At 41.5% G+C, this 13276-nt stretch overlaps 1 protein-coding gene across 1 annotated transcript in view; it reads right to left on the bottom strand.

Moving 5' to 3' along the window:
* Window positions 1-13276, bottom strand: part of PCDH9 (protocadherin 9) — a gene marked incomplete in the record, with an annotated part of 2477617 nt that overhangs the window by 900525 nt on the left and 1563816 nt on the right. The window contains 1 exon segment of the mRNA XM_029603002.1: window positions 10490-10565. Within this exon segment, the coding sequence (XP_029458862.1) occupies window positions 10490-10565 (76 nt within the window).

Below are 13276 nucleotides of genomic sequence, written 5' to 3'. Positions count from 1 at the left end.
TCTTCATCCATGGACCTTCTTGTATGTTCCATTCCAGTCCTGATGTTCCATTCCAGTCCTGATGTTCTGATGTCTCATCCCAGTCCTGATGCTCCAGGTCCTGAACTACCCATGCCTCTGGAGATTCCTTGTTTTTAATCCGAGTTCCAAGTTCCACTTTTTATCTGCTCCTGAATCCAGTCCTGACTCTGGAGGATCCAAGGGCTTGCTTTACTCTTGTGCAATGAGACCTGCCAAGTCTGTCCCGCTCCCCACATGATCCACAACCAGCCTCTGGGCTGTGTAGGGCACCTGAGGGCCTTGCTCGCCCCCTCTGTGTCTTTGTCCAAGTCTTCATGCCTGCTCCAAGTCTTCAAGGACTTTCCTTACCTGTGCTAGCCTCCCAGACTTGGACTGGTTTTACTGCAAGGGCACACAATCTCCTCATCCTGCGCTGGAGAACTCCCAGTAGCGCTCTGTCCCATCGCAGAACAACATATACAGTACATAGAAAAGGGAATTTGCTCTATTCTGATTTAATGACAACACTGTACCATTTTTAGGCCAGTTTTTTCAAATGGGGCATGATAGGGCATTTGCAGTGATAAATCAAGAACAATTCTTGCACAGGAGCAAAAGTGCTAAAGATATTTTAATAAATTCCCCACAGTACTGAATGAAATCTAATGATTTTTTTCTTATATAAAATAATTTACAATCAGTATAATTATAGTTATACTTCAGCAGCCCTGTAATACAGTTCTCCAACAAATCTGTAATGAATATGCAATGTTAAAGAAATATCTCATAATTAATAGGTTAAGCAAAGCCACAGCTAATTAGAACATAAGAATATAAGAAATGCCATACTGGGTCAGACCAAGGGTCCATCAAGCCCAATATCCTGTTTCCAACAGTGGCCAATCCAAGTCACAAGTACCTGGCAAGTACCCAAACATTAGATACAACACAAGCTACTATTGCTTATTAATTACCGTAATAGCAGTCTATGGATTTGTCCTCTAGGAACTTATCCAAACCTTTTTTAAATCCAGTTACATTAACTGCTGTAACCACATTGTCTGGCATGAATTCCAGAGCTTAACTATGCACTGAGTGAAAAAGAATGTCCTTTGATTTGTTTTAAATGAGCTACTTGCTAACTTCATGGAGTTTGCCCTGGTCCTTCTATTATCTGAGAGAGTAAATAACCAATTTATATTAACTTGTTTAAGTCCTTTCATGATTTTGTAGACTCTTATCATATCCCCTCTCAGTCATCTCTTCTTTAGCTTTTCCTCATAGGGCAGCCATTCCATGCCCCTTATCATTTTGGTTGCCCTTCTCTGCACGTTCTCCAGTACAGCTATATCCTTTTTGAGATACGGTGACCAGAACTGCACACAGTATTCAAGGTGTGGTATTACCATGGAGTGATATTTTCCATTCCATAATTCAATCACTGGTCTTCTAAAACCTCTTCTGACTTTTTAATTTTTAAGCTTAATCTTTTTATGTGTTTCCCATGAAGATAAAAAAAATTGTGCCCAAAGTCTCCATAGTTGTGTATTTTTCTAAAAGTTTTTTTTTATTCTACTTATCTTTTTTTTACTTTCTCTTTGCTTTTTGCAAGAAGTCTATATTGTCACTTCTTGCTCACCAGCTTACTTCATATTAAGAAGTGCTCTAAACACATGCCATTAATAAATGTTATGAACACACGCTGATGTTGCCAACATTTTGCAAAACTGGCTGTGTCAGGGCATGAATGGCTTTTCTAGCATCAAAAAATAGAGAGTTCAAGGAATACACAAGAGAACTCTCTATTTTTGGATGCTAGAAAGCTGTTTCATGTTCTGATACAGCCAGTTTGGCGAAACGTTGGCACTGTTGGCATATGTTCATAGCACTTCTTAAAATAAAGTAAGCCAGTAAGCAAGAAATGACAATATACAATTCTTGCAAACAGCAAAGAGAAAGTCAAAAAAGATAAGTGGAATTTAAAAAAAAAAAAAGCTCTTTTAGAAAAATGCACTATCGAGACTTTGGCCATAATTTATCATCTTCACTGAACATATAAAAATATTAAAAAGAGTAAGCATACAAATTAAAAAGTCAAGAGAGGTTTTAGTGGACCCGTGATTGAATTATCTGAATTTGGATTCAGTTTAATATGTTTCCGCTCAGTGCCAAAGTCTTTCCTCTTCTAAAAATGCAATAATTTTCTTGGAAAATCACTAGCAGGACTTCTTTGTTGGCACTTGCTGTTTTTATGAGACAGACTAAAACATTCATCCAGCTGATGAAGAAAATACATACAACTATATTATCCAAAATATCATTAGCATGAATATTATTTCATTAATTTCTTATATACTGCCAAATCAGAAACAAAGTCTGCCCAAGTTAGTGTACAAATCAATTAAAAATGATTTATATGTAAACATCTATAAACATAACACAACCTTATCCCACCAATAGTAAGGGCCAAAACCCACAACTGTCTGCCTCCAACCCCAATCCAATCCTTCTCACACTACTTACTCTGTTATCTTCACTTCTCTAGCACAATTTTCCAACCAATAACAGTCCTACTCACTAGGAAACAACTACATTTTCAATTTTTTCCTGAACATCAGATCATTTAACCCTAATTGTAGCTCCACTGGTGCTGAGTTGCGCAATTGCAGTCCTATTACTGAAAATACTCTCCTACACATTCACATTTCAATTTTATGTAAATCATTTTGATATGCTACCAACCTTGAGCCATTCTTCCTCAGACAGTAGATTTACTATGTATGCAGAGCTTCCAAATGCTAAATGGTTATAATTACATCAATTTAAGATGCCACCCTCATCTAAAGACTGACGCAATAAGGTGTGCTAAAATTATCATACTTTATTACTACTATCATGGTAATTCATATTTTTGGTGCACTTAGGGGCGGATTTTCAGAGCCCTGCTCGCGTAAATCCGCCCAAAACCAGGCGGATTTACGCGAGCAGGGCCCTGCGCGCCGGGAGGCCTATTTTACATAGGCCTCCCGGCGCGCGCAGAGCCCCGGGACTCGCGTAAGTCCCGGGGTTCTCGGAGGGGGGCGTGTCGGGGGGCGGGCCCGGTCGTCGCGGCGTTTCGGGGGCGGGTCTGCAGCGTTTTGGGGGCGGGTACGGGGGCGTGGCTACGGCCCGGGGGCGTGGCCGCGCCCTCCGTACCCGCCCCCAGGTCGCGGCCCGGCGCACAGGAGGCCCGCAGGCGCGCGGGGATTTACGCCTCCCAGAGGGAGGCGTAAATCCCCCAACAAAGGTAAGGGGGGGGTTTAGACAGGTCCGGGCGGGTGGGTTAGGTAGGGGAAGGGAGGGGAAGGTGAGGGGAGGGCAAAGGAAAGTTCCCTCCGAGGCCGCTCCGATTTCGGAGCGGCCTTGGAGGGAACGGGGGTAGGCTGCGCGGCTCGGCGCGCGCCGGCTATACGAAATCGATAGCCTTGCGCGCGCCGATCCAGGATTTTAGCGGATACGCGCGGCTCCGCGCGTATCTACTAAAATCCAGCGTACTTTTGTTTGCGCCTGGAGCGCAAACAAAAGTAGGCTATTCGCGCTCGTTTTAAAATCCGCCCCTAAATGTGCACTAAATTTTGGTATTTATGTTGTAGAAAGATTTTAGTACACCAAAAATGTACATTAAAAATTATGATAATTTGAGAGAACATTCCATGATATTGCATTGAATTGACCTATGTATGGAATAGAGATGTGCTTCGGGTAAAAATTTTGTGTCAGGCTTCATTTCAGGGCCCCCGTGACAATTTTGTTTTCCCCGCAGTTTGGGGTTTTTTTTTTTTGGGGGTCCCAATTTTCAGGCTAGTTCTGTAAGCGAGCAGTAACTCCCATTAGCGCACACTAACTAAAAAATTATTTTTTTCCGAAATTTCAGAAAAAATCAATCGTTTTTTTGGTTCTCCCGAACCATTCAGAATTAGGCAATTTCATTGACATTGTCTAATTTGGGAAAAACGATTGCACATCCCTAATATTATGGAATCACTTACAATACAGGAAAGTTCCTTAAAATGATCACATTTTACTTCACCTTTAGTGCTGATTCTTTTACTATAGCTCTAGAGGTGAAGTAAACTTTTAACTTCCATGGGAAGAGGGTGGAAGAGTTAGGGCAAAACCATGGTAGGACCTTAAACAGGGTCAGGTGGGGATTCAAATCAGAGTCACACATGTTCAGAAGTAGAGTCCTAACCTTCAGACAATGCTCTGGACCTGAACCAAGCATAAGCAGCAGAGAAGAGGACTGTTTCAGATAATCTCCCCATGGCCACATCTATAGGCTTCAGACATTAGCTGAGTCTCAATCAAAGGGGTTGCAAAAGAACAAGAAATTGTTCACAGCAGTCCAAAATCTGACTCACTCTCTTGCTATTGCACTCATTACATGCTGAACCTTGACTTCACAGATTATTCATGTCAAAACTTGATTCCATTCTGTCACTTTAATCCTATAGTTCTAGTCTTTCAATCCCATCATGTAGTTCCACCAGTGCTATATTTTATTAGTGCTGCTTCCTGACTCTGATTCCTGGCCTTACAGGACTAGCTTGCTTCTAGGCCCTGTTCCAAATCCTGTAATCTGGCTCCAGACTCGAATTATAGACCTGTGGTTCCAGGGTACTTCAAGTCCTTGTTTTAGACTTGTAACCTGTTTGCTCTATTCAAGTTTCTGGTCTGCAGTCAAACTCAGGATCCAGTTCATCTCTAGCTCTTATTACTTGCAAGTGACAAGATCCAGGATATGGTCTTGCTAAGTAAAACTCAAGACTCTTGGATATTTTTCAACCTGTGCCTGGCGTAGTCTGAGCACCCATGGTTGATCGCACCTGAACCCTTATAGCAACTTAAAGGTCAGAAATGGATAGCAAGTTAAAAAGAAAGTGCCACCCACTGGCTGGATTCTCCAAGATGGTAACCTCTAAAAATGTGATATTCAATTAGGAATCCATGTATCTATAAACTCCAGGTCCGGGACACGCCCACTCAGACCTGAGGCTGGGATATCCTTATTCAAAAATACCAGGTCCAAGACTCCCACACCAGGGAACTCCAGTTTTTGGACCCTTGAAATCTAGAGACCTGAATCTGGGCTCCTTGCACCTAAAAGCTCCAGGTCCAAGAAAGTTGCAGCCAGAAGACCTGAATTCAGGCCCCCTCATTCAGGAATCCCAAGTACAGGAATCCACACTTCGGATTGCAGCACCTGGGTCCAGAACCTTCTTCATCACCTAGCCTCTTACCCCCCCCCCCCCCCCCCACACACTCACTAACTCAGCCCATCCATCCTAAACGGCACCCTATAGACTAGAGATGTGAATCGTGTCCTCGATCGTCTTAACGATCGATTTCGGCTGGGAGGGGGAGGGAATCGTATTGTTGCCGTTTGGGGGGGTAAAATATCGTGAAAAATCGTAAAATCGTGAGCCGGCACATTAAAACCCCCTAAAACCCACCCCCGACCCTTTAAATTAAATCCCCCCCTCCTGAACCCCCCCCCCAATGACTTAAATAACCTGGGTGTCCAGCGGCGGTCCGGAACGGGCTCCTGCTATTGAATCTTGTTGTCTTCAGCCGGCGCCATTTTCCAAAATGGCGCCGAAAAATGGCGGTGGCCATAGAGCAACATGATTCCACGGCAGGAGGTCCTTCCGGACCCCCGCTGGACTTTTGGCAAGTCTTGTGGGGGTCAGGAGGCCCCCCCCAAGCTGGCCAAAAGTTCCTGGAGGTCCAGGGGGGGTCAGGGAGCGATTTCCCGCCGGGAATCGTTTTCCGTACGGAAAATGGCGCCGGCAGGAGATCGACTGCAGGAGGTCGTTCAGCGAGGGTTCCGGCGCCACGCTGAACAACCTCCTGCAGTCGATCTCCTGCCGGCGCCATTTTCCGTACGGAAAACGATTCGTGGCGGGAAATCGCTCCCTGACCCCCGCTGGACCTCCAGGAACTTTTGGCCAGCTTGGGGGGGGGCCTCCTGACCCCCACAAGACTTGCCAAAAGTCCAGCGGGGGTCCGGAAGGACCTCCTGCCGTGGAATCGTGTTGCTGTATGGCCGCCGCCATTTTTCGGCGCCATTTTGGAAAATGGCGCCGGCTGAAGACAACAAGATTCAATAGCAGGAGCCCGTTCCGGACCGCTGCCGTTCCGGACCGCCGCTGGACACCCAGGTTATTTAAGTCATTGGGGGGGGGGGGTTCGGGAGGGTGGGGGATTTAATTTAAAGGGTCGGGGGTGGGTTTTAGGGGGTTTTAGTGTGCCGGCTCACGATTCTAACGATTTATAACGATAAATCGTTAGAATCTCTATTGTATTGTGTTCCATAACGGTTTAAGACGATATTAAAATTATCGGACGATAATTTTAATCGTCGAAAAACGATTCACATCCCTACTATAGACTCCCTATTTTTACTTTTCCTGTAGAATGGCTACTCCTATCTTACCTGATGACTTCAGCTGAACCACTGTAATCTAATTGACCATTTTTAGGCACACAGTATAGAATGAAGGCAAGTTTCCACAACCTGTTTGCAGTTAAAGGTGATATATTTTATTAAGAGAAGAGCTTTTGTAGCCTGTGAGATATTTGATGTGACTTCTCCACCTATTACATCCTCAGTGGGGTTCCTTTATATAAGTGCTTTTATATACCACATTTGGATATATGTGGAGTTATGCTTTTAATTACAAATAACATTTTTTAAAATAGCATCTTGAAAGATGTTTTTGATAAATGATTATAAATAAATTCTCAGTGGTGTCAATGTTATGACCATTTTGGCACTAAATTTATGATACCAGGTTTACCCATTTAGGAGATCGGAGCAACTTTATGAGCAGCTATATTGATATTTAAATGATATTTTGGTCATCACTCCTGATTGGTACCATTTCAATTGAAGTCAGAGACCTCAACTGAACTGCTGCCAATTTTAAAATAGCCAGCAGGGCAGATGGAAGGAGACAATCTACAGGAAAGATAAGGATGGGGCAGAGGCACTATAAGAGGACAACATATAGGGTGAATAGGAGGTAGGATTGTGAATTAGTGGGGAGTAGGTAGGTTGATATGGGTATTAGGAGATCCTTCATCTTGGGAAAGGCATCCCAAGCAGAGTCCCTCTGACTCAGGGGTTCCGGGGCAAAGTCTCTCTGGCTTACAGATCCTAGAGCAGAGAGTTTTTGCACATGATCAAAGAATAGAGGACCTCTGCATCAGACCAGAGAGCCTCCAAGTTAATGGTTAGAGGTGAGTTAAATTTGGCATCTACCTTTAGTCATTAGAGTTAAAAATGGTAGTAGTTAGTTCACTTTTGAACTTCACTACTATTTTAATATAATTTTTTATTTAGACCTATAAAATTTGTATAGAATTTGTTTATTGCACTAGTAGTAAAGTATTTTTTAGCACAGAAGTAATGAAAATGTGCACTAAATTTTAACATTTTTTTTTACTACTGCTTTATTACATTATTTTGATAGACAGCTGCAATTTTCATTACAATACACTAGATTTTTCAAGAAAACATACAATATGTGCACCTTTATCTTTGCAAGTAGACCAATGCATTATGAAAATGCAGTGCTGCCATGATGTTAAAATTTGGTATCTGAAAAATAAATTAGCTGTCACAAATTTTATTGATAATGTTTATGTTTCAAAGGACCTGATTCATCGACTCTTTTCCCATAGACTCAGCATGTAAAAAAAAAATAAAAAAATCCTCGCACAAGAACAATAAACCAATTAACAGGGTCATTCATCAAAATGCATTAGGACCCTAACGCCCAAGATAATTCTATAACGAATGCATTATTTATCATAGCATGCACTGTGTCTGCAAATTTGAAAAATATATTCAGGTGGGTGGAGCAAATGAAAATGAGATGTGGTACACTGTGTGCACTAGCACAGCACATGCATTATGCCTGAAACAGGGTTGTTTTTTACAAATTCTTTTGTGAGAGACAGAGAGAGAAAGCACCGCTGGGGTGGCACCCATATTAGTCAACTATTTATATCACTGCAGGAAGGTTAGCTAATAACTTGAGGTGAGGTTTTGGTGGTGGTCTAGGGTTTGAGGGGAAGTTTTACCTGCACAATCATAGGTACAAACAGCAAGGTACACTTCATTGAAGATTTGATGTGATTTGGAGTGAGGAAAGGTACACAAGGAGGAAATCTGTGCAATGTACTCTTGCCGCAGCTAGGTAGAGAGTGCATCTAACTAGGTTAAGAGTACAATGAACATCTCTCATCTTTGTATAGCTTTCCTCACTCCAAATCACATAAAATCTTCACTGATGTGTACTGTGCTGTTCTTGCCTATGATTATGCATGGACCTAGGTAGAAAGTACATTGTACAAATCTCTTCTTTTATCTTTCCACACTCCAAATCACATACAATCTTCACTGATAGCAACTGTCCTGTTCGTACCTATGACTGTTCATGTAAAACTGCCCTCCAAAACCTACCCCACTCCCTAAACCTCACCACGAGTTCATAACACCCCCTCTTACAGTGGTATAAAATTTCAATTATAAGGGAGCCTCCCCAGAGGATCTCACTCTCTTTCTCTCTCACTCTCTCTCTCTCTCTTCTCTCCCTCCCTCCCACTTCCTTTCCCTCTCCCTCCCCCTCTCCCTCTCAAACCGGAATTTGTGATTAAAAAGGTTTCAACCAGTAATGCAGGTATAATGCACAAATGAAATGTGAGGTTAATTCCAGAGTTAAAACCTGAGTTGCTTTGTATTACTCTATTTCATGTCATGTTAACCGACCCTCATTTCCATTTACTCTGTCCAAACTCCTCACACTGGAATACTAATTTTAAATTTGCAAATGTATTTAGTGATGTGGTATTTATCGTGCGTGTTGCGGTGTTATTGAGGGCTTAGGACCCTAACATCCACGATAAGGCCCTAACGCAATTTGATAAATGACCCCCCCCCCCCCTTAGTGAGTTGTCCTTTATATTATCCTTTACACAAAATATAAGAGAAAAAAATAAAAAGCATACATTTTGTTATTTTGTGTTACATTTTCTGTGTTGACACATTTGACCGATATGCTTCTGTATATCATGGAGTAAATCCCTACAGTCTCAGCAAGGATATAGTGATGCAATATACTGTAGGTGTAGGTGTAGGTATAGCATTAGGTGTGTCCTGTCCGTTCCTACAGCTGATTCTCTGGCACACAAGGAACTTCATTTTCTGGGGATAAGCAGATTTTACTTTAGCAGCTAACAATTTTGCATCTGTTTCTACCTGCAGTTATACAATGCATATCCAGACTTCTTGTATCCCTACAAATTAAAGCTTAGATGACTATAAACCTAGTGCCACTTACTGGGAATTAACTGTGATTGTTCAGCTTTTGTATCGCCATCACCATGCTCTCCAGCCACATGGTTTGCGTGACTATATCTTAGTTTCAGTCATTTTGTGAGGTCCTGTATGATGAGTCCTACATTTCTTTGCAAATTTGGACATTTAATGCCTCAAGTAAATTAGTGTTAAAGCAGAATTAATTGCCAGTAAGAAAACTAGGGTTATATTTATTTTACAAAACTGTTTGCACACCTTAACAAAGAAAAGATTATTTGTTTATTCACTTGCATATTCTTCAAATTAATATTTTCAAAAAGAATAAAATGTGTGACTCATCATACCTGTATTTTCCTGTTTTATCCTTTCATGATATACTATCTCTAATGGGTGTTCAAATAGAAGACAAGGAAAGGAATTGGAGGAGAAGCAGTAAGCTCACCTCTGCCAGAGATTTTGAATCCTTTGGGCATGAGGGTTTTCATCCTGGCAACATTCCATACTAAGCCATCTACTCTTATTCAAGTTTTTACTTAATTTCATGTATAAAAAAGTAAGCTCAAACTGACCTCAAGTATCCACTGAAGTAGAATAAATTATTCAGTATTTACATATTTCCCATCGCTATGATACATATGATATTAGCATTTTAAACACCTCTTGCTACTCCGTGCCCTCTGCAAAAGCAGTCAGTGATGTCAGCTCATCCGTCATTCAGCTGAATGGAACAGACTAATCAACCTTGCTGTTCCTGCTGAAATGCACAAGGCAAATAAATCCAGTGACTAGAGAACACTGATTTTAAGCTGATTGGACATTAATGCTGCCCCTTTTATGCAGGATGAGAGCACACTATACAACTGCCACCAAAAAAAACCTACTGATTTTGCATTATACCATACAACATCAGTTTATATACCAGAATCTTATATTATTTGTTACTTCTATATACATTTAAACATCTTTACTTCAGCTTGTCTTTAACAGATATACTGTAACTGCATCAGCATGACATGACATTCTGAGCTCATGTGTTCAAGCATTCATATGAATAACTGGCACTACAGAAAGTCTATTTTCTGAGTTTTTGCAGTTATAGCTAACGAAGACTGGAAGTGGACTCACCAGAGTTGGGGTCAGAGTTGCCATCGGCTTCAGTCCTCTTGTCCGGTGATGCCTGATCGTAGAATTCGTCCTGCGGCTGAACCAGAGGGAGAGGGTGTGAGATCAGGTTTCCATTACCCAAAGGCTCATGGTCCCCCAGACCACTGTCACTGCAGCTTTCCTGGGAGCCATCGGGGAGGTGAAATGTAACCCGGCGCTGGGACTACAAAGAAGAGCACAGGATACGCTGGTTAAGGCTCTTCTTTTCAACTCAGTTTACTTTTTTTTTCCCTGTCCTAGAAGTTATAATATCTATTGTGCAGAGTTCTGAAGCAGCTCAGGGAAGGACAAGTGGAGGTGCCATGGTCTCCACATTTCATGTGCCCTGATTTCAAAAGTCTGATGAGAATAATGGACTTCCCATGAGTTATATATGGGAAGCACTTTTCTATCTTTTTCCGCTTTAAAGGGATAAACAAATGCATTGCTAGTGAAAATTTGGGAAATGTAAAATTGAGGTTGAATCAAGAAAGCTGGCAGTGAATATTAAAACATTGTCTTTTGTTGCAATCAGTAAATTATCCGAACATTAAAAACATTTGTGATGTCCCCAGGAATGACACCAAAAAAAATGCCTGTGAATAAAACTCATGCATGCCATATGCAGGAATCGTTCAACAAATATTCAGGCTTTGCAGTGAATTATACATTTGATCAGGATGTTCACATTTTCAAAAAGCAAAGCACAACTACACTTACAGTATCAAGCCCTTTGCTGTAATAATCCTCCTGACATTAGATTACAACTGTATTTCAGTTTTCAAATTCCATTTTCTCTCTCTCTCATCCATTTTATCTATATCTATAATATGATTTTTATAACAATATCTCTTCTTTCTGTAATTCAGTATGGTCCTTCTCATGCACTGGTGAGTATACATTGCCTCCTCTATACTATATCATGTATCTACACTTCAGAAAGGGTATTTTAGTATTTTTTTTTTAGTACAATAGCATACAATATTTTTTGTCTAGAAAAAGTCTCAATATATTGAAGCACCAGGTTCCTCCAGACTGTCTGATGAGCTATGGATAGGGACTGCCATTTTCACTTTTTATTTTCCCTGGGAATTTAGCATTGTTGATTATAACAAAGAAGAAGAAAAATCAGTGGAAAAATGACTCATAATTTTCCATGGATTTTACCAGGGTTGATTATAACAAACACAAATAGGAAAATTTGTGGGGAAAAAGCACATAGAAACTGAAAACAAAGGTCTTTAGCTATGGAAGAGACGATCTTTCCTTCTGTCTGCACTCTGGTCTCGAGGCAAGCGGCTTTTCTCAGTAGCCATGTGGCTGGCTACCCAAGGCCAACCAAGGCTGTGGTAATTTGAGACACTTTAGTTTGGGAGTGGATTTTCACTTGGAGGTGTTCAGTTACTTTTCACAGATGGCAAAATCACCCTTTTAGCTTCTCAGCCAAGCACACACACCAAATATCTGGAGGACTGAAGGCCCACCAAATATATATTGCAAAGTGCAAATTATGGGATCAACCAGCAGGAAGTGGATATAAGAACCTGTGCAAGAAGAATTTCTTGAGCCACTAGTTGAGGAGCATACTTATAGTGAGGTGACACGTGATCTGCTGGTATTATTGAGACTATGGGGCAGAGAACATTGAAACTAGGGATTGCCATAACTGTGCAGATCAATGTGAACGCTGGAGCAGAACCAAGCAAGGCTAGAATAAAGGGCCTAGGCTTTAGAGGGGCCAACTTCAAGAAAATGAAATGATTTTGTTAAGGAAACCTTGTCAGGATGTGGAGATGGAGAAATATAGAGGAACTATGGACAGCAATAGAAAGGAGTACTGAAATGCAACAAATCTTTTCATCAAGCATGTGAGCGAGGGAAAGAGCAAAAAAGGGCAACTTTAAAATAGACTAATTTGCAAAGTACATGGGTATCTTTGCCAAATGGACCTCGTAGTTAATTTCCACTTAGTTTCTCTTTGCAAATTATCAATCACAAAGTGCATGCAAATACCAGCGTTACTTTGCACCCTCTTTGCAGACAGTGGAAGGGGTAGCATAGCATGTGTACCCATGGAAATGCCAAGGATGTGTGCTCTTTCACTCCCCAAAACATAAACAGGGTATGCCTCTGTTTAGCCTGGTAGAAAACCATGCACATTATGGAAACCGCTGCATGCCTTTAACCAGACAGAGGAGGGCAATTTATTAATGTAAATCACTATTTACCTGGCTCAATGGCTGTGAAGATTGCCCTGAAAGAGACCATTATGGTTCATCGAAGAAGTAAGAGTAAAAGAAAAAACATACAAATATGATTGAAAATATACAAACAGTAGCAGGAGGAAGAGGAGAGGAAAAATAACCAGGAGAAAAATAAAAGGAGATAGGAAGAACAGTTAAACTGGCAAAGGCCTTAAAGGCGGAGTATATCATCCAATCACGTTAATGGGATATTGGAGGAACAAAAGGAGGTAATTCCTGTAAACCTAATAGCTCTCCTTCTGGTTGGTTCCAGGACCAGCTTTGCTATGAAGCAGTCATTTAAGGCATTGGTTCTCAACAGGTATCACAGGACACACTGGTGTGTCGCAAGGTCCTGGGAGGTGTGTCGTGGGGACAGCAGGAGGCTACTCTCTCCTCATCAGACTGGATGGGAGACAGCTGCTCTCGTTTCATTCTCCTCTTCCTGGCCCAGTGGGAGGCTGTTCCCTCCTCTTTCATCCAGGTAAGATTGAGATATTGCCAACTTTTGCTCTTCTAGGCCTGG

Source organism: Rhinatrema bivittatum, chromosome 5 (genome assembly GCF_901001135.1).
Source record: "Rhinatrema bivittatum chromosome 5, aRhiBiv1.1, whole genome shotgun sequence".
In the NCBI taxonomy this organism is placed as follows: Eukaryota; Metazoa; Chordata; class Amphibia; order Gymnophiona; family Rhinatrematidae; genus Rhinatrema; species Rhinatrema bivittatum.
The sequence above is the reverse complement of the archived record's forward strand: the minus strand, read 5'-3'. Positions and strand labels throughout refer to the sequence as shown.